Raw genomic sequence first — 20,865 nt, 5'->3', positions numbered from 1 at the left:
TACTAACTCCCCTCAAGGGGGACTGTGACAGCTGTTATTTGCGTCCTGTTTTTCCCTGAAACATGTCTGAAATGGTGGTGATTTGTTGACAGCTTATCCCTCTGTCCCCATGCGCCCTGCTGGAGGACCAGGTGGCAGGTTTGATATGATGTTTCTTTTTAAGTTTTTTTTTTTTTTCATTTTATTGACAGATATAGTAGAGATTTAGACAGGAAGGATGGGTGAGAGAGAGAGGGGAGGGATGACATGTAGGATATGTCCCCGGCCGGAATCGAACGTTGAAGCGTTGACCCTGCGGTTACGTGGTCAACGCTTAACCCGCTACGCCACCTAAGCGCCCCCGATATGATGTTTCTGAACAGATACCCCGTTGTACCTCGACAGTGAGCTACTATTCCCGTTCAATTCGTTGATTTCATTACTGTAAAAACACACATACAGTGTGTCACATTATTTCATCAACTCTCAATGTATACTGTAGAATAATGTGATATTGTCATGCAATCTCACTCACTGCAAGACTGTGTTTGCTCTCTGAGCTAAAGCCTGAGAATTCTAGTATTAGAGTGGAGGTAATCAGCCCACCAGACCGAAGGAAAGCCTGGTTCATGATATCCCTCCGTCTCGTGTAATGCAAGACTGTGTAAGTCTGCTGAGCTCACGCCTGTAGTCACACTAGTAGTTTTTAGATTGGAGCTAACCATCCATCAGCCTCAGATACTGTGGATCTGAACACACCATCCATCACATGGGCTACAGGATGCAGATGATTCATCCAATGAGAGACATTCATCTCAGCCGATCCGGACTTTTAATGGACTCCGTCGAGATGGAACATTATGTCTGAAGTGACTGATGGTTTTAAAAGAAACAAGAGATTAACACCTGCAGTTGTTTATGGCTGTTTTAACGTTTTACACTTCAAATCCTAGAGCAGCAAATCAAATTTGGCGAATGATCAGAAAAGCACCAGTGCACTACAAATGGTCTGCACCAGAGTAGAACGCATACTATGGGGCGTTTTCTTTTATGAGGTCGGAACACTGCGCCTGAATTAAGACATAAAAACACCTAATGAAAGGAAGTTGTGAGTTCTCAATGATGTGTGTACTAGGGTTGTGGCGGTAACAGACTTCTCAAACCAGTATACCTTCCAGCCCAAATACCCGCTACACTGGTAATATCTATCAAAAAAGTGGGACCTTTGTACCCGACACAGTGGCACACGGCTCCGTCCATTGTAATGAGTTCACCCTGATTCTGAACGCACCAAGTGACAAAGCATTGAATTAAAACGCTGGTATTATCAACATAGTACAGAGCCCTGGAGGGGTCAAAGAGAGATAAGAAAAATAAATTGAGGCCACGAATTACTACATCGAGCGCACACAATGCTATTGTTTTAACAATTCATTCTCACGTTTTGGATTAATTCGTTCCCTCATTTTGGTTAACTCATTCCCACGAGTAAAAAGACTTGCACACATTTTTCCCCCCTTTAACAGTCATCCCCAAACTAAAGTAAAGCTTAATTAGAATCAGAATCTTTTTATTTATTTTGATTATTGCCAAGTATATTTGCACAGGAAATTTGATATATTTGAACAGGAAACTAATATAAATTACACTGTTAGTGCATTGTAAGTTATAATATTACAAATATTTTTGAATGGTTTGAATCCCAAATGTTGCCATACCGGGAGTGTCATTTGATCCCACCATGCTAACGTGAGAAGTGCAGTACAGTATGTGCGTGTGTTATTCTACCTAACTTCAGAACTTTTTTTGTCTCTTTAGCTACAACAGCAGGCTCACGATCTTCTACAGTGTCACCGGTCAGGCCTCACATATAGCATATATGTAGCATCTTTTTTATTTTATTTATTTTATCAAATTCGGATTCTGCACTTGGTGTCATGGCAAAACTAATGGTATGGACAGTGTGGTGGGAATTCTACAGGTGTATATAGGTGTGTGTGTGTGTGTGGGTGTGTTTGTGTTTGTGATGGTGGTTTCTATAATATGTATATATTCTCCAGGTGGCTGTGTCAGGGGGACCCCCAGGGCAGGACCCATGAGGAGGTATAGAAGATGCTCGCAGCCTGGGCGCCTTTTCTCTTCCTAGCTATGTGGGTGAGAAGCACCTGCGCTGGGCCGCTCTCCTTCAGAATAGGTGAGTACTCTGGATGACGTCACGTCAGTCACCCTGCCTGGTGTGGACTCTGTGACAAAAATCAATGAGGATGGATCGGAATAGGATGACTGCAACAACACTGTATCAGAGCAGCTTCGGTACTGCACATCTCAAACTGAGAGCATGTTCAGTATATCGACTAAAGCCTTTACTACAGACCAGCAGGCAGAACAGCCCCGGTATTCTAGGTGTATAGTTTTACCTGAGAGAGAAACTGAATGCTCATTCAATATCAAATATGATAGTCCTGCATCATAGCAGCTCCATTACTGTAGCGAAGGTCTAGACTTGACTGTGAAAGGCTTCCACTGACAACTGATGCCTCCTTCAAACAGCAATTGTCAGTATCACTCTCATCTCTCATTGTACCACAAAAAAGACATAACAGGTGTAATGTCTATTTGTTAGGACAGGCTCTATTTATCTGCAAATGAAGGAACACTGTGTACTTACACTGTTGTGTGTAACAGAGCACCTCAGCCACAGCTTACATTTACATGGTTGACATTTAGCAGACACTTTTATCCAAAGCAACTTACAACTAAAAACATCCGTCTAAATGAATCATCTATCCATCAGTCATCATAAGCACATATCTATGTTAGGACCAGGTGCCGTCACGATGCTAGAAAAAGGAAGGATTCTTTTTTGGGTCTTTTTTTGTATTCTTTTTTTTCTTTTTTGTATTCTTTTCTTTATTTTTTGTCTTTTCCCCTTGTTATTATTAACAGTAGAGGAACTGCACAGAGGGGGTAGTGGGGGGTGAAGAGGACTTCAGTGACAGTCAAGATTGTAGCCTGCAGAGATGGGTCTTTAGTCTACTACGGAAGATAGTAACCTTGCACTCCTGACAGCAGTGGGAGGCTCATTCCTCCACTGGTGGGTGTCACTGCCAAGACAATGAAACGCCATGACTGACCACCGCGACCTCTGCATCCTCGTAGAGGCGATGGTACCAGGCGGCCAGCCGAGGTGGCAGAAAGGAGTGATCGGGCATGGGGTTTGATGAGCTGCAGAGGTCTGATGGCAGAGGTGGGGGAGCTAGGTCAAGTGTGCATTGCCATGACCACCTTTAGACCTACCTTACTGGATGGTGTTGACAAGCTGGGCCACCCTTGTTCTCACACTAAGAGGAGGGATGTGGGCAGTAGAGGGTACGTACTAGGCCCCCACTTTCACTACTGTTATCGGGAACAACCGCAGCTAATCAGGAAGTCCAGAAATGGTGGTTCTAACCAATCAGCCCTCTCCCTCTCTTGGCAACTCAGGCGTCTGTGAGTGATCTTCCCAGTAGCTGTGAAATGAAAGGAGCCCAGCTCAGCATAAGAGCAGTTATATTGATCTGTTAACACTAGGACAGCCGTGCCTATTTATGTCACCTACTTATTTATTTCTAGCCGTGCCTAGTATTTCACCTACTCTTAGTGCCGCCCCCCGGGGTCAAATGACCATAGTCTTTAGAATGATAAGCTCCTACTGACACACAAAGACCCCTAGATGGCGCCTCTTGTAAATTAGCCTGCCTCCTACACAGAAAAAACTGCAAAATAGCTTTATACTAGCTTATCCTGATGTGATTTTGAAAAATGTAAGGATACTGGGTGGTAGAACGCACATATCTAGGAAAAGTCATGAAAGGAGGGTCCTGAAATGTGATCACGTGTAAAGGTATAAACATGCTTTTGCTCACTTTTGACCCCACCCATGGCTGTTCTAGTGTTAAGACATGCTGCTGTGATGTCGTGAGCTTAGAATGAGAAGGTTCTATCTCCGTTTAGAATGATAAGGTTCTATCTCCGTTTAGAATGATAAGGTTCTATCTCCGTTTAGAATGAGAAGGTTCTATCTCCGTTTAGAATGAGAAGGTTCTATCTCCGTTTAGAATGAGAAGGTTCTATCTCCGTTTAGAATGAGAAGGTTCTATCTCCGTTTAGAATGAGAAGGTTCTATCTCCGTTTAGAATGATAAGGTTCTATCTCCGTTTAGAATGATAAGGTTCTATCTCCGTTTAGAATGAGAAGGTTCTATCTCCGTTTAGAATGAGAAGGTTCTATCTCCGTTTAGGGTAGTTCAGAGATATTGAGCGTCAACGTTTTTACATTCCATTATGTTTTGTGAGATGGAACCTTTGTATTTTATGAAATACTAACTCTAAAATGTCAACATTTTAAAAATAACACCACACCACAGGCATTAATAAACACCTAATGGTTCGGATTATGTAAAAAACTAAATTTTGACAAGATAAAACCTTATAATTATAACCTCACGATGTGTTGAGACTAAGGCCAGGAGCTGCATGCGCTCGCTTCCTACGCTTGCTCCCATCACCACCACAGGTCCGGAATGCTGTAGGATAATTAGCCAAAGCAGTCGTATGCCTCCTGTCTGTTCTCTCTCTCTCTCTCTCTCTCTCTCTCTCTCTCTCTCTCTACCTCTTTCCTCTTCTCCCTCCTCACTCCGCACCTCTAAAGCGTGTGGTATGTTTAGATGTGTCGTGTTGTCGTAGGATGACGGTTAATTAGGCAGTCGTGTTTTTATCCTCCTCTGATGTCAAGCACTTCGCGGCACCATTGAAGTCGGAGACGTGCAGGCGTTAGCATCGGCACTACCCCCTCCTCACCCCACCCCCCACCCCCCACCACAACCATTACCCTTCCTCTTGCGGGTGGTATTTAACACCGTGCCCCCTGAGTCTTGCCTGGCTGGAAGAATGTCACTGTCTGGCCTTCAAAGTGAATACATCAGACCAGAATACCATCACCTCCCCCCAGACTGACAGACAGACAGACAGATAGCCGTCTGGCAGCCAGCGGGCACCAGGTGACCCGAGGAGACCTTCGTCTCTCATGTCTGGCAGACGGAGGTGATTGATGTCCATTTTTTGCTAAATAGGTCTATTGACAACTACTGAGATCTAATGACAGGCTTGAGATCTGTTAGAATGCTAGAAATAGAATAATAGAGAGACATGAAATAACGAATAAAAACTGGAGGAAAGAGAGAGACGTCGCGTGGCGTCCAGTTCAATCGCAGTTGAGCCAATGACAAGCTGTGCCTTGCCTGATGCTCAATTTGGATGTGAAAAGATACAAATGATTCCAAATGCAATTGTATACAGTAAACTAAATATATAAACATAATCTCGATGTAAACAAGTTTATTAGTTTGAATTGAATTGATATAAACATATCCAGGTGTCTTTTTAACCTGTTTTTAATTTCTTACTGGGAAATAAATTCAGCATATGCAGCATTCGAAATACAAAACACGCTGTGTATGCTTTTGATAAAGCAGCACAACTATCGCTGTTTACATTTGCCTCATCTTCTCTAAATGGTCAAATGGTAAATGGACTGCACTTATATAGCGCCTTTTTTGCTGCTTCAAAGCTGCTCCAAAGCGCTTTACAACGGCCTCTCATTCACCCATTCACACACACATTCACACACCAATGGCGGCAAGCTGCCATGCAAGGCGCCGGCCGGCCCGCTCACTGGGAGCAATTTTGGGGTTCAGTGTCTTGCCCAAGGACACTTCGACATGTGGCCAGCCGGGGCTCGGGCTTAGACGGCGACTCTGTGATCATTAGACGGCGACTCTACCTCCTGCGCCACAGCCGCCCCTAGGTTGTTTATTCACTGTTGCGTCTACGTCTTTCCCTCTCCGAAGCAGAACGCCTCTCATTAGCTCATCACTTTTCACACACAATATCTGACCAGACGTAGAGAGAAGACACTCAAAGGGCATACCACAAATGTTTACCTGTTCACTGTGTGGAGGATTATTCTCTTAACTGATCATTAGTAGAGGCTTCAGAGCAAACAAACAATGAAAATGACCATGAAAACAACAAACTGGTCAGATAGTGTGTGTGTGAACAGTGATGGGCTAATGAGAGGCATTCTGCTCTGGGAGCGAAATACATCCAACACTTTACGGAGGATTATTCTCTTAACTGATCATTAGTAGAGGCTTTAGAGCAAACAATGGAAAATGACCATGAGAAGAAGAAAGAAAATAAATCAAATACGAAAGCATAGACCAAAATGATTGCTCCCAGGACTTGGATATTGTACGATATATACAGTAGTACTGTATGTTCTGGCTATATTTTTCACTATGCGGTAATACACAGAATGTGCCCCTCCCCTCATATAAAAAGAGATTCTGCCCCCCAGCCTGTCTCTGTAGTTTACTAGCACAGAGATTCTCCATGGGGGCCTGAGTGACTGACAGAAGAGACTATCTCCCCTGCGTATTCTCTGCTAATAGAAGTAGCCAGGCAGACCAACTCAATCATCAAAACCTGTTAACTCTGGGCCTGGACAGAGCTGTGCCACATGTAGCCTAGCCTCTTTTAGGGGAATAGCAGGGAGGCTCAACCAAATCAAATCAAAGTTGTTCAAAGGATACAGATGTAAAACGGGACAATGGAATGCTTGTAACGAGCCACCTCCTAACAGAGCACTGCAAATATCAGGATAGGAATACATGAGAATGTATGTACACACACAATACGATTGCCAATAAGGCATAGTAAAGGGGGTCACCCCTTAGCCGTGCAAAGCGATTACAGTGTGTGGCCTATTACCGCCATGGCCCATTTGGACGTTTAGAGATTGCAGCGTGGTCCTTTTTGAGCATGGGCTTTCCACGTGCAAAAACACTCAGCGCAGGCCTGTTGAGCGGTTATAACCGTGAAACGGTTAAAATTGTGAAATGAAGACTAAACAGAAAGGAATGCTAGTTGTACTCATTCGTTCTACGCATTCAAGGGAAAGGCAACAAAGCCAAATGTATATACAATTATATATTATTATTATTATTATTATTATTATTATTATTATATATACAATTATAGGCCTAATCAGACAGTGGACATAGGATGTCTCATGTGCAGTTTTCCAAATATGAACATTCCAAATATGAATACATATTCAATATATTTGGGGGTCAGGCTATAGGTTTACATTAATTTAATACAAATGTTTAGAGAGAAATACGTATAGGCTTTATGAAAAGTTGAATTCCAAAACCCATATCAATTAGCAATTGTGTTGACAAAATGTCCTTTCAAAAGTATCATAATGGATTGGTATGCTGTTTCGATAGTCCACTCATTCAAGTGAGTGAAATAGATTAGATCAACTCACATGGGATGCACCGTTCTTTTATTTATTTGTTTGAAAGATAAACAACATGGACAAAAGAATAAATGTACACAAACCAATAATCATACATTTTTCACGGTTACTGATTGGTAAATGTTTGTACGGTAATCCTGGGAACAACATCACCTATGCACTTCTTGGTGAAACCTGCTGTTGAGTCTCTGTAGACATCTATTGTAAGTCATTGTCTGGGGCCTCCCGGAACATCCCAGTCTGCAGAACCACAACAATGTTGGAACATGGATTCGGACTGCTCAGACCAGTGTTGGATAGATCTTTGTCACAGGTTCTTCTTATTGAAGCATGCCTGTAGATGGGCAACAACAAGATAAAGGCATAATGTGATTTATTGAAGGAGGGGCAAGGGAGGGCCTTATATCCATCCCGGAATGGGAGTCTAAACATAATCCAATATGTCCTGGCCCATGCTGGCTTCTAAATATGCTAGTGGAAAACTAGCACTGTGCACTGCACTTTTATATACAGTATATAGCACTATCCAATGCACTGTTGTCTGTCCTGTCTTGTCCTGTCACGTGAAAAAAGTGTAAACACACTTACTGTAATGCCAAAGCAAATTCCTATGTGTGTATGCATAATGGCAATAAACGTTATCTGAATCTGAATCTGAATCCTCAGATAGGCTCTGTTGAAATTGCCAGCTAATGTGGCCTCTGGGTAAGTAGTTGTGTGGCATGTTAATAGTCCAGTACTGTTCTGTCAGTGCCAGAGTGGTGTCATCCTGGGGTCAAATGAACTCAGCAGTAATGATCACGCCTGAGATCTCCCTAAGGAGGTTAAAGGGTCGGCTTTTGATCGTCAGATATTCAAGGTCGGGTGAGCAAGAGGTAGAGAGTATCTCTACATCAGAGCACAAGCACGAGTTTGTTGATCATGAAACTTGATGAATGGAAAAATCCCTCAGGTTGAGTCGAGTATCAGTGGTTCAAGAAAAAATCTCGGTGAAAAACAGGACGTTGAAGTTCTTAGATAGAAAGTAAGCCTCCCCTGAGTTTGTCCAACTTATTGATCAGTGACTGGACCTTGGCCGAAAGAATACTTCTTTTCCACTAGGGTGGAACGATTTTCACATCATCTTAGCCTCACCAGAACACCCTCTTGTCTTCCTCACTTGCACCGGTGTTGCTTCCTACTCCAAGGTGTAGAGCCTGCTATACCTATACCTGCTATATAGAAAGAAATGGTATGTACAAAACGCTATAAAATGAACATTCAGATATTAAGTCAAATACAAAGCTGAGGAGAAGCTTGTAGATCGGTGACATTATTACACGTGGGCTCATTCCCAGCCACAGCCGCGCATCCTCACCCACACCCACACCCACACATATAATGTTAAATTCAAGTCATTCAAGGAGTATAATGTAGGTTTGAAATGGAATACATTGTGGCACTGTAGCAAATATGTAGCAATGTCCTATTTTGTACCACCTTCAACAAGCTGAGATATGGCAGTTCTTCAAATTCGAGAGACTTGACTATAAAAGCCTCATTGTATCTATGGAGGAGATCTGGGAGTGAAATCGTGCTGTATCAAAGTCTGTATCACCATCTGTATCACAGTGAGGAGGACTGATTTATTTTCCTGTCATGAAAGAGGCTTCTGAAGCTTCCTGTCACCCTCTAAGGTGTTATTTGTCCCATGATGGCTGCATATGTTCACATTATAATCCGGAACAATGGAATCGAGGCATGACACAACCTGTCAGAGGATATATGATATATGGAAATAGAGACAGCGGTGTGTGTGTGTGTGTGTGTGTGTGTGTGTGTGTGTGTATTTGTGTGTATGTGTGCTTATGTGCATGTGTGTGTGCGAGCGTGTGCGTGTGTATGTGCATGAGTGTGTGCGAGCATGTGTGTGTGCGTGTGTGTGTGTACATGTGTATGTGTGTGTGTGTGTGTTTATGTGTGTGTGTGTGGGTGAGAGAGAGATAACAGTAGAATGAGGAAATGACAATACAGACATTCACCAACAAGCCAACTAGACCAGCCACATGTCACATGTTCCATAAGAGCTGTGTCTCAACTATCCATACTGCCCTCTCATCACTTACTTGACAGCTATAGCAATCTGCATGCGTGCATGTGTGCACACGTACACACTCACACATATACACACACACACACACAGGCATACACACACGCACACACACACGCACACGCACACGCACGCACGCACACACACACACACACACACGCACGCACGCACGCACGCACACAAACACACACACGCACGCACGCACACAAACACACACACACACACACACACAAACACACGCACACACGCACTTAAACACACACACACACACCACAGCTCCCATCGCCTCCCTGACTGATGCTGCCAGTCACCTCTCTCTGCCCTTAAAGGAGCACATTAATGCAAAGTGACCCGGTACTGTAGCTGTCTGCTCTATCAGCGTCATCCAGACCGCACTGGTCTGTATATGAATGTCTCTGTCGCGTGCTGGAGTCATCTATTCAGATGTCATCGCCTGCGAGGTCGGGATGGTCCACGTACTGACACGAGTCACATTCACCATAAAGGAATGACCCTGTGGACAGATTGAGGCAAAAAGGAGTGTGCTATTTTGACACGTTCGCTCCGAGATGTGAGTAATAGTTGTCATTGAAAGTGAGAGGGGCATATGATTCATAGCACAAAGCGATTGTTGCCGTTGGCCACTGACAGCATGGTCATAGGGTGTCTTTGCTGCACCGTGAGTGTGTGTTTGTGTATATGTGTGTGTGTGTGTGTGTGTGTGTGTGTGTGTGTGTGTGTGTGTGTGTGTGTGTGTGTGTGCGTGTGTGCGTGTGTGTGTGTATGTGTGTGTGTGTCTGTGTCTGTGTCTGTGTCTGTGTGTCTGTGTCGGTGTCTGTGTGTGTGCTTGCATGTGTGTGTGTGTAGATGGCCCTTATCATTTTTCACATTGCCTGTCTGCTTCTGGTATATCTGTATGTATCGAAGTCCTCTTCTGTCCGTTAATTGCATTCAGGATATCGTCTGAACTAGCTTCGTTATCTGCGTCAGTACCATCTTCATCCTCGTTGCCGTCATGGCTTTGCTCTAGCGTCTAGCTTCATCTGGGCTTCCGATCGTTGTTTGCAGCACTTTAAAACCATTGTTTTCTTTGGCATCGCGAACACTATGCGTGTGTTATTAATTCGATGAGTCAGGTTTTAGGGTTAGGGTTAGTAAGGATTGGTTCAAATAAGCAGTGGAGCTGGGAAAGCGTGAACTCTTAGTTCCCTGCCATAGCCGGACTCCGTCTTTCTGCTTCTGGTATTGCTGTCACCAACTCACCACACAAAGTACACAACACTGAGACACATGTGAAGCCACTATGACAGCACAACCAGTGTCCAACCAGCCGGACAAGCCATGAGGCAGGAGGTCGCAGTGTGACCCCTGTTCAACCTAGAGTAGTGAGTAGATCTGCTATGTGGTAAGGCAAGGCTCCAGAATCTGGTATGCGGTTGTTGAGTGTCTCTGCGATGCTGATGGAGACACTCTAAACTTGCCTTTAGTAGAAATTACCCTAGCTACCTGTTTTCTGGCTTCTTCATCTAACCAATGGACAGACTGAGAGATTGATCCTGACACTGCCTCTCTCGCTCTCTCTCTCTCTCTCTCTACCTCTCTCTCTCTCTCTCTGTCATCCCGTCTCTTTTTATCAGAAACCACTCTATCCTCGGAGAGAGTCACAGCGGGACTGACAGGGCAAGAAAGAGCGAGAGGGTGGGGATGGGGCGGGGCAGTTGAAATGAAATATGAAGGAATGAGAGAGTGAGGAAAAAGTGTGCCTGGCAAGGCTCTGATTTGGCGGTGCCATGGGCGGCAGCGGTCCGCCCTGGAGGAAGGCGACCTCTCAGCGGACCTTATTACCTGTTGCTCAGAGGAAAGGTGTCCAGCACCCGGGACCCTGCAACACTCATAAGCATGCACGCACACATACGCACACACACACACACACACACACACACACACCCAGACACACATGCACATGCACGCGCGCACACACACACACACACACACACACACACACACACACACACACACACACACACACACACAGACACACATGCACATGCACGCGCGCACACACACACACACACACACACATACACACACACACACTATTGCTAAGTCTAACAGTGTTTAGTGGGCACTTGTAACCTGTAGCTGCATGATTGGCCGACAGGCCGAGTAACGTGAGAGGACAGGTTGAGGAGAAGGCAAAGAGAGGACAGAGACATAGAGGACGTCAGCAGTACGGCTGGTTGAAAAACGGGCTTTTAGGGGCATATAGAGACACCATACATCACATGAGCATAGTACTGGCAAGATTATTATCATAGACTACTATGATAGCTCTTGGTTTTTCTTTGGGGGAAACGATACGTTGTTACAGGCGCCATTACAGCCACCATGTTGTGCCCTGAGTGGAACAGGTCAAGTTGATATAAATCATATTTGAGGGAGTTGACATTCATAAGTGCTTAGTATTCATTGCATTTCCATTCAATTCATAATGCATATTGCATTCATATTGACATAGTATACAGTATTGTGAGAAGACACCACAGTGGATTGCTGTATGTGGACATCATACTCTCTTTAATAATTGATTCCTGAATAAATAGTTCATAACTGTACCGAATGCAAATTGGAAAGATTGTTATACTCCTCTCTTCTAAAGCCTGGTACACACATAAAGATTTTCTAGATTTTTTTTATCTGAGAGAGATCCCACACATCCGATATACGACCACATGCATAAAGATCTGTCCTCCGACAGTCTGGAGTCTCGTCCCCCAAGCCAGAAATCTCGCGTGATCAGGCTAGTAGTACCCTGACTGACCTGTAGAGGCAGCCATGTGTGACAGGGGAAATAAAGTGCAGAAGAACAAAAAGAAGAAGACGCGTCAGTCAGCTCGCTTCTTGATTGGCTACATTCCATTCCACCATCGGACTTGTCAGAGTTGTCAGTCTTGACCACAGACAAGAAGACTTTGGTTCGAAAATATGGAACACGTTTAATATTTATGATCCTCGGAACCATTTTCCGAGCAGATTGTGGGGAGGAAATGACTCTTAACACACCTCACATCACAGGATAATCTTGTAGGAGCCATCCGATAATTGGAGGTTTGCTGTCCTTGGTCGGAAGGGGGGAAATCGGGCCAAAATCGGCCAGATTATCTTTATGTGTGTACCGGGATTTAGATGTGTAGTTTGGGATATTAAGGGAGAGGGAAGGAAATACTTTCAGCTTCCCTTGTCCATCAACATTTTCAAAAAGTGAATAATGGACTCCCGGGATACAGTATTTTCCCTGATGTGATTCTCCTAGATCCATTTAAAAGTGACAGTGTTGAAATGGAGTGGTAGGCATTCTGGACATTAATTCCCTTGACTGTGGTCATATGGGGGTCATTCAGTCCACCAGGTCTGAGCTATACTACACACACACACACACACACACACACACACACACACACACACCCACACACACACATGCACAAGTGAGCCAGCCAAGTCAGCCAAGACCACCAAGCTCTGCTGATAGTGTATTTTGTGTGTGTGTGTGTGTGTGTGTGTGAGTGTGTGTGTGTGTGTGTGTGTGTGTGTGTGTGTGTGTGTGCGTGTGTGAGTAACGCACACAAACAAACACACACAGATCAGGGCTATAAAACACAGACTGAACATAAATGTGTCGTCCCACTCACAGCTCATACAGAGAAGAGACACTTCCTCTCATGAACTATCGACTCTATATCACCATTCAGAGAGGGCAGGCAAGGACACCCACCCCCGGCTGTATTCATCACACAGAGAGACAACAGCTAAGGTCCTGGCCAGCGGCCACTGATCAGCTATGGTCTCTGCTTTGAGTCGCAACACACACACACACACACACACACACAATACACACACACACAAAATACACACACACACAAAACACACACACACACACACACACACACACACACACACACACACACACAGGCTAGCTATTATGAATTCCAGCCAAAATGTTCAGCAGATGGCACAGCCCACACCAGCAAAAATGAGAAACACTGTTGTACATGAAAAAGTGGTGAAACATAAACTACAGTTATTATGGTCTTTTTTTATGGTAATATACTGAACATCACTAGCATGGATGTTTCATTGATGTTTGACTGTCTTTTGGGTTTTATTTCAATTTCTCCCTCTTTTAACATTTAAAAAGCTCTGATTTCTCTTTAATTTCCTTGCAAACTTGCAATTTAAAAAAATGGTGCAAATGCTTGGTGACTTAATCTTAGTAAATCAGTCTCCTGTCTGTATTTGACCAGGGAGATGAAACAGAGCTTTAAAGTGAACCGAACTGGCCACAGACACATACACAGGCTCATAGAGAGAGACATACTGCATTTACTTCGTCAATATTAACTAGAATGTGTGTGCGTCACCGTCACACCAATAAAGTAAATTGAATTAAAGAGGCTGCGAGAGAGAGACAGATCCAGATCCAGATACAGATAGAGAGATAGAGATGAAGGGAAAGAGTCAGGAGGCATGGAAAGAGGGAGTGGATGTGATTCTAAGTGCCCATCACAGAGCATCTCTTCCAGGTTTAATGGAGCTCTGGGGAGTTCTACTGGAGCTGAAAATCATCCAGGAGCCCCGCACATCAGACCAGCTCTTCCCAGCTAGAGGCCCTCCTTCCTGGGGCTGCAGTCTGGCTCTAACTGCCCCCCTCCTCTTGGCCGGCATGGAACCAGGGTTGTCAGGGTCAGTTACAGCTCAATGTATTCAGTCAAGTCAGGAAAACCACACAAAAGAGCTATTTAAAGATTGAAACAAGTCCTCTTTGAAAAGGCACAAATAAACTAAATAGATTAAAATAAATAGCACCTACATTTGAAATGCAATTTTTCTTCATCGCCTGAATTAATGGAATTGAAAAGGAATTGACCCACTGTTTGGAGCAGGCTGGAACAGTGGCAAACGTTCATGGGCCTTATTTATAAAGCTTTGCGTAGAACTGGTGGAAAAAGCGTGCATGCGTAGACAAGCAAGAATGTTTACACACGCCAAGATTCGGATACATAAAACGATGCGCATGCAAGTCCCATGCCTGTTTCCCTTCATACATCTCAATCAAATGTTTGTTTACGCACGTGAACGAGCCTCTTGTCCCACCCGTAATAGTTTCAGATCCAATCAAATATGATTCCCGATTAAACCGTACAACATATTGGAGGGGTTGTTCTGCAAAATCAGTTTGTAATCAGTTGCATCTCTGTTTGTATTTATTATCCTAAATCATGCTTTTACGTGCGCACTCCAGAGAACTCTTCATTAGATTCGATTAGATTAAACTTTATTGTCACAAGTACAAGTACAGAGACAATGAAATGCAGTTCGGAAGCTAACCAGATGCAAATAGTGCATAGTGCATAAGCCATGAATGTATGGACAGTGCATCGTGTACAGTATTACAGTGAGTATAAGTTCATGAGAACAGTCAGTATACATGCAATGAATATGCATATAAAAAGTCAATATATTTGCATGAATGGCAATAGGATATGTACAGTAAAAATATATGTACAGTGTGATATGTACAGTGCAACGGCAAAGATATACAGTTAACAGGGGCAATTGATAATCAATGCTCTTAATCAAAACACACAGCATTGGTAGCCTGAAGGCAAGAACAGAAAGGCTCAAAAATAGTTTCTTCCCCCAGGCCGTCCGCATGCTAAATGAAAGACAGTAGAGGTAGAAAGACCGCGGCACACAGTATTTCTTTCATAATTTATGAATGCGGAGGCAACATACTGTACAGCGCTGGCCTCTCCCTTCTGAAATAAAGCATTTATACTGTGACCGTAATTGACGTCTTGCCGTGGAGCCACGTGCGTGTTCATGTGTGCTCACATGCATGCGCAAACCGCGGAGGCGCGCTCGTGTTTCAAAACGTGCATGAAGTCTAAACTTAAGAACTTTTCAAACCACTTCTTAGCGATAGGAGCAAAGTCAGATCGCATAATAGCAGGGGCGCCTAGTGCACTTCATTAACATATGAACACTCCCACAATGAGTAATATATGCACGGGAGTATTACGTCTTATGTGTGGGCGCCTATCGACACCTGCATAATAGCAGTAGCGCGTATGAAGCGCATAATAAGGGTGGCGGTAGGTCTTAACCTGGCGGTGCGTCTTAATTAAGACTTAAGACGGCAAGTTAAGAAGTGCATAATAGGGCCCTATGTCCCTTATGTCCTGTGTCTTTTATTGTTACTATTGTCTCTTTCTTTTCTGGCACATTGTACAGTGTTGAGTGTCTAGTCCTATTTCATTTCACTGCATGTTTTACTTTGTATTTCTGTGCATGTGACAAATAAAGTACCCTTGAACCCTTGAACCACACGCAAAACAGCTGCTAGCAAGCTAGTGCTAAAAACAACTTAGCTAAGAATACCTAACTGCATGTTTAGCACATCACAACATGCTAATAAAACATCAACAGGCTAAAAACACATAACTACACATAATTAGATGATCACACAGTCCTTGCTTTTGAACACGTTCTAAAACAAGTTTGGATACAAGCGATGTATCACTTACCAGTAGCTTACCGCAGACGAGACAGTGAATTCAATTCACAAATTACAAGTATTTAGTGATCCTAAAACTGTTGTTTGTTATATCGAGTGGGCATTTCAACACTTAAACTTTCGTAATATGAAATAAAACTGGAAAAAGTAATTCCCCCCTGCCATCCTCAGCCCCCCTCCACACCTCCACACTCAGGCCCAGGGGATCAACCTGATTGTTTTTTTGTTTGTTGTTTGTTTCTGTTGTAAACCTACGCTACTGTAACTGTAGTGTGTGAATGGGGATAGGACAAATAAGCTTTGGTTCCTTTTATTCCCTTTCCCGTTTTTCTTTTTTTTTTTATTCTTTTTTTTTAAAATCATTTGTATTCCAATGTACTTGGACTGCTGTTCGAAATAAACTTGAACTAAAAAAACCTGTCTAACCGATAGCTGCTGGACAAGCTACTGTATGAGTGGTAGGGGTGTGAGAGACAAAGCCAACGTGACTGATCCTGAGAATGTAATAGGATAGCTTTAGTACACATACACACACACACACACACACACACGCGCGCACACGAACACACACACACACACACACACACACACACACACACACACACACACACAGTGATTGAGAATAAACTGTAATAGCAGCTCTGTCAGCTCTAGCAGCCACTGGAGTGTTTAAGGCTGATAACAGCCAGACTAGGAGACAGGACAGGAGGAGAGAGGGAGAGTGGGTGGTAATCCGGAGGTTACTCTCTGGACCCTGCAGAGTGTACACTGTGTTGGAGATTGTCTAACAACACTGACCCTGACCAGCCAGCCAGACGTTGTAGACTATAGGCTCTCCACTCTGTGTGTGTGTGTGTGTGTGTGTGTGTGTGTGTGTGTGTGTGTGTGTGTGTGTGTGTGTGTGTGTGTGTGTGTGTGTGTGTGCGTGCGTGCGTGCGTGCGTGCGTGCGTGCGTGCGTGCGTGCGTGCGTGCGTGCGTGCGTGTGTCTGTGTGTGTATGAGTGCGTGCGTGCGTGCGTGTGTGTGTGTGTTTGTGTGCGCGTGTGTGTATGAGTGTGTGTGTGTGTGTCTGTGTGTGCGCGCGTGTGAGTGTGTCTTGACCCTGAGCAGACAGTGAGTTTCGACGTCAGCCTCCCTACCTGCTCTAGCGATGCATAAAGTCGGAACAGCAGGTTTACTTCCACTGTGCACTGGCCTGTGTTATTAACACCCTCCACTGCTGTGTGACAGGGGGGCTGTGTCCTGATCTTATCAGCTGTGTCCCTTCCAGTCCACCGTGAAATCACACATTTTATCACTACTGTCCTTTTTATTTATTAAGTCGTAGCGTTTTTTTTTCCCCTCTAGCATGGCTTTGTGCTTAGCATGGCTTAGTGATTAGGTACAGTCACACACGCGCACGCACGCACACACACACACACACACACACACACACACACACACACACACACAGCCTGACTGAGTGATCAGATACAGTCAGTGCTCAGGCCATCATTGGAAGGCAGCGTCGTGTCTTATGCCTAAAGCTGCATGTTCAAATCCTAATTGGTAGGTTCTGGCTCACATCACTCGTTATCTTTTATGGGATGGAACTGTAAATGTATGGCTGATGGTTTGTTGTCTGTTTTATTGTCTATGTGTGTGTGTGTGTGTGTGTGTTTGTGTGTGTGTGTGTGTGTGTGTGTGTGTGTTGTTAGAGGCCTTCATATGGCTGGTCTTCCTAAGAGAAGGGCCAAACAGTTAGCAAAATATTGCTCAATATCCGCTGTTATTGGTAGCCGCTCAATATGGAGAAGGCGGTGCTTCCTGTACCCATAAGCTGGATACTGTCTGTCTTATAGTATTGTGTGTGTGTGTGTGTGTGTGTGTGTGTGTGTGTGTGTGTGTGTGTGTGTGTGTGTGTGCGTGCGTGCGTGCGTGTGTAGAAATGCAACACACTAGAGAGTAGAGCAACAGAGCAAAAATGAAAAGTAAAAAAATCCAAATCCAAACCCAAGACATTTCATAGAAGGGAGGAAAAGATGACACTGTACAGTTCAAGTTTAAAGTGTGTTTGTTACGTCACATTACACAAGTGTAACAGAGTAAAATTCTTAGGCTTCGGATCCTGACATTGCAGTGCAGCACAAGACATAGGGCATAATAAATCAAGCATAATTCAAGATATAAGTGTCAGTAGTACAGGACATAAGAGACAAACAATAATCATAGTATAGCATAGTACAAGATAAGGTGGCATTAGTGCAGGGTAGACAAGACAGGTTGCACTAGCGATACCGCTAGTGATAATAGAGTTCACAGTAGTACGGTGGCTTGCGCTTAGGGTTGCTGTAGTCCATGCACAAGGGGTGAGCAAGATGCAGATAGACAACTGACTACAGTGGGCTTGTTCAAGAGTCTGATCGCCTGGGAGAAGTAGCGGTTTGTTAGTCTCTGAATCTTGGCACTAAGGCCAAGGCGAGTTGAATGTAGGACTGCAGCGATTAGTTCACTTAATCGTTGACGTCGATTATATCAATTTGTCGATTTTCTATATTCAAGCTACAGTCGAGATCGAGCTTAGAGCTGGAGCTAGGGTTAGGGTTATGGCTAGTCTGACCACTGGAGCTAGGGTTAGGGCTGATGCTAGGGTTGAGGTTAGACCTAGGGTTAAGGCTGGGGCTAGTCTTAGGGCTGGAGCTAGGGTTAGGGCTGGAGCTAGGGTTAGGGCTGGAGCTAGGGTTAAGGTTATGGCTAGTCTATGGCTGGAGTTAGAGCTAGGGCTTCAACTAGGGTTAGGGCTGGAGCTAGGGTTAGGCAGGAGCTAGGGTTAGGGCTGGAGCTAGGGTTAGGCAGGAGCTAGGGTTAGGGCTGGAGCTAGGGTTAGGGCTGGAGCTAGGGTTAGGCCTGGAGCTAGGGTTAGGCAGGAGCTAGGGTTAGGGCTGGAGCTAGGGTTAGGACTGGAGCTAGGGTTAGGGCTGGAGCTAGGGTTAGGGTTGGAGTTATGGTTAGGGTTGGAGCTAGGGTTAGGCAGGAGCTAGGGTTAGGGTTGGAGCTAGGGTTAGGGCTGGAGCTAGGGTTAGGCAGGAGCTAGGGTTAGGGCTGGAGCTAGGGTTAGGCTTGGATCTAGGGTTAGGGTTGGAGCTAGGGTTAGGTCTGGAGCTAGGGTTAGGGCTGGAGCTAGGGTTAGGGTTGGAGCTAGGGTTAGGCTGGAGCTAGGGTTAGGGCTGGAGCTAGGGTTAGGGTTGGAGCTAGGGTTAGGGTTGGAGCTAGGGTTAGGCAGGAGCTAGGGTTAGGGCTGGAGCTAGGGTTAGGTCTGGAGCTAGGGTTAGGGCTGGAGCTAGGGTTAGGGCTGGAGCTAGGGTTAGGGTTGGAGCTAGGGTTAGGCTGGAGCTAGGGTTAGGGCTGGAGCTAGGGTTAGGGTTGGAGCTAGGGTTAGGGTTGGAGCTAGGGTTAGGGTTGGAGCTAGGGTTAGGGTTGGAGCTAGGGTTAGGTCTGGAACTAGGGTTAGGCTGGAGCTAGGGTTAGGACTGGAGCTAGGGTTAGGTCTGGAGCTAGGGTTAGGCTGGAGCTAGGGTTAGGGCTGGAGCTAGGGTTAGGTCTGGAGCTAGGGTTAGGGCAGGAGCTAGGGTTAGGGTTGGAGCTAGGGTTAGGCAGGAGCTAGGGTTAGGGTTGGAGCTAGGGTTAGGCTGGAGCTAGGGTTAGGGCTGGAGCTAGGGTTAGGGTTGGAGCTAGGGTTAGGCAGGAGCTAGGGTTAGGCAGGAGCTAGGGTTAGGCAGGAGCTAGGGTTAGGCAGGAGCTAGGGTTAGGGCAGGAGCTAGGGTTAAGGTTATGGCTAGTCTATGGCTGGAGTTAGAGCTAGGGCTTCAACTAGGGTTAGGGCTGGAGCTAGGGTTAGGCATGAGCTAGGGTTTAGACTAGAGCTAGGTTAGGGCTGAAAAAGCCCTTAAGCTGAAGCGGATGAAGGTTTTTGTTCATTTGCACTACATGAGGTTTGCTGACATGCAGCCCTTTTTACCAGACCGTGTGACATTCCATAGGTGGTAATACCTGCTATTACGGCATAACGTTTTCGTCAGTAGGAATTGGCATCTTTGTTCGTTTTTTGCTAATTAATTAATTAATGAAATGATATAACAAAGTGACATTTTCATTGTTTTTGGTTCAATTGCATCACATGTATCTATAGTTATTGTTTGAAAGAAGAATATTGATATGTCCATATTTCTTAAAAAAACAACTACATATTTCATGGGGTGTCCTAATTTCTTCACATGACTGTATTTATATCAAGGTTGGCGTGTGTGTGTGTGTGTGTGTGTGTGTGTGTGTGTGTGTGTGTGTGTGTGTGTGTGTGTGTGTGTGTGTGTGTGTGTGTGTGTGTTTGTGTGTGTGCATGTGGAAGCCAGGACCTTAGCTGGGGTATGTATCAGAGCATGTCCTCTGGGCTATGGACCTGATTGACCTAGAGTCTACTAACTGTAATTGCACATACACCGCTCAGAATCATGAAACACGGGACGTGATGTTATACTGTCCGTTGTGCCAATGGATGGTACACATATGAGGTTTGCCTTGATGTTGAGAGTGGCACGGGAGCTGTATCTCAGACATGGGAAGGATGTTACATTTCGGGACACATCGTCAGTAGAGTACCTTTGAATCATGGGGTGTTTCGGCCTTTCAACACTAGACACCCCCATCTAAGGCGGCCAGCTACAGGGTGATCAAGCCTGAGCTTGTGTCCCATGCCCAATCATGAGAATTGCCTGGTTGTTTAAATGGCGCAGCCCACGGGACTATGAAAGGCTAATGACTAATGGAGCAACACTGGGCCTTTTACACAATATTATTATTCATCTACATCTGTCTGGTGTTACCT

At 44.8% G+C, this 20,865-nt stretch overlaps 1 protein-coding gene across 1 annotated transcript in view; it reads left to right on the top strand.

Annotated features, from left to right (window-relative positions):
- Nucleotides 1-2,091: 2,091 nt before the first annotated feature.
- The window catches only part of grik4 (glutamate receptor, ionotropic, kainate 4), a gene marked incomplete at both ends in the record, with an annotated part of 174,973 nt that continues 156,199 nt past the window's right edge, over nt 2,092-20,865 (top strand). Inside the window, one exon of the mRNA XM_080549354.1 lies at nt 2,092-2,173. Coding sequence (XP_080405480.1) covers nt 2,092-2,173 — 82 coding nt within the window. The remainder of the gene's footprint in view (nt 2,174-20,865) is intronic.

The sequence above is a fragment of the Nansenia antarctica genome (genome assembly GCF_963989245.1).
Source record: "Nansenia antarctica genome assembly, chromosome: 19".
NCBI lineage: Eukaryota > Metazoa > Chordata > Actinopteri > Argentiniformes > Microstomatidae > Nansenia > Nansenia antarctica.
This window is presented reverse-complemented; position numbering and strand designations above follow the sequence as displayed.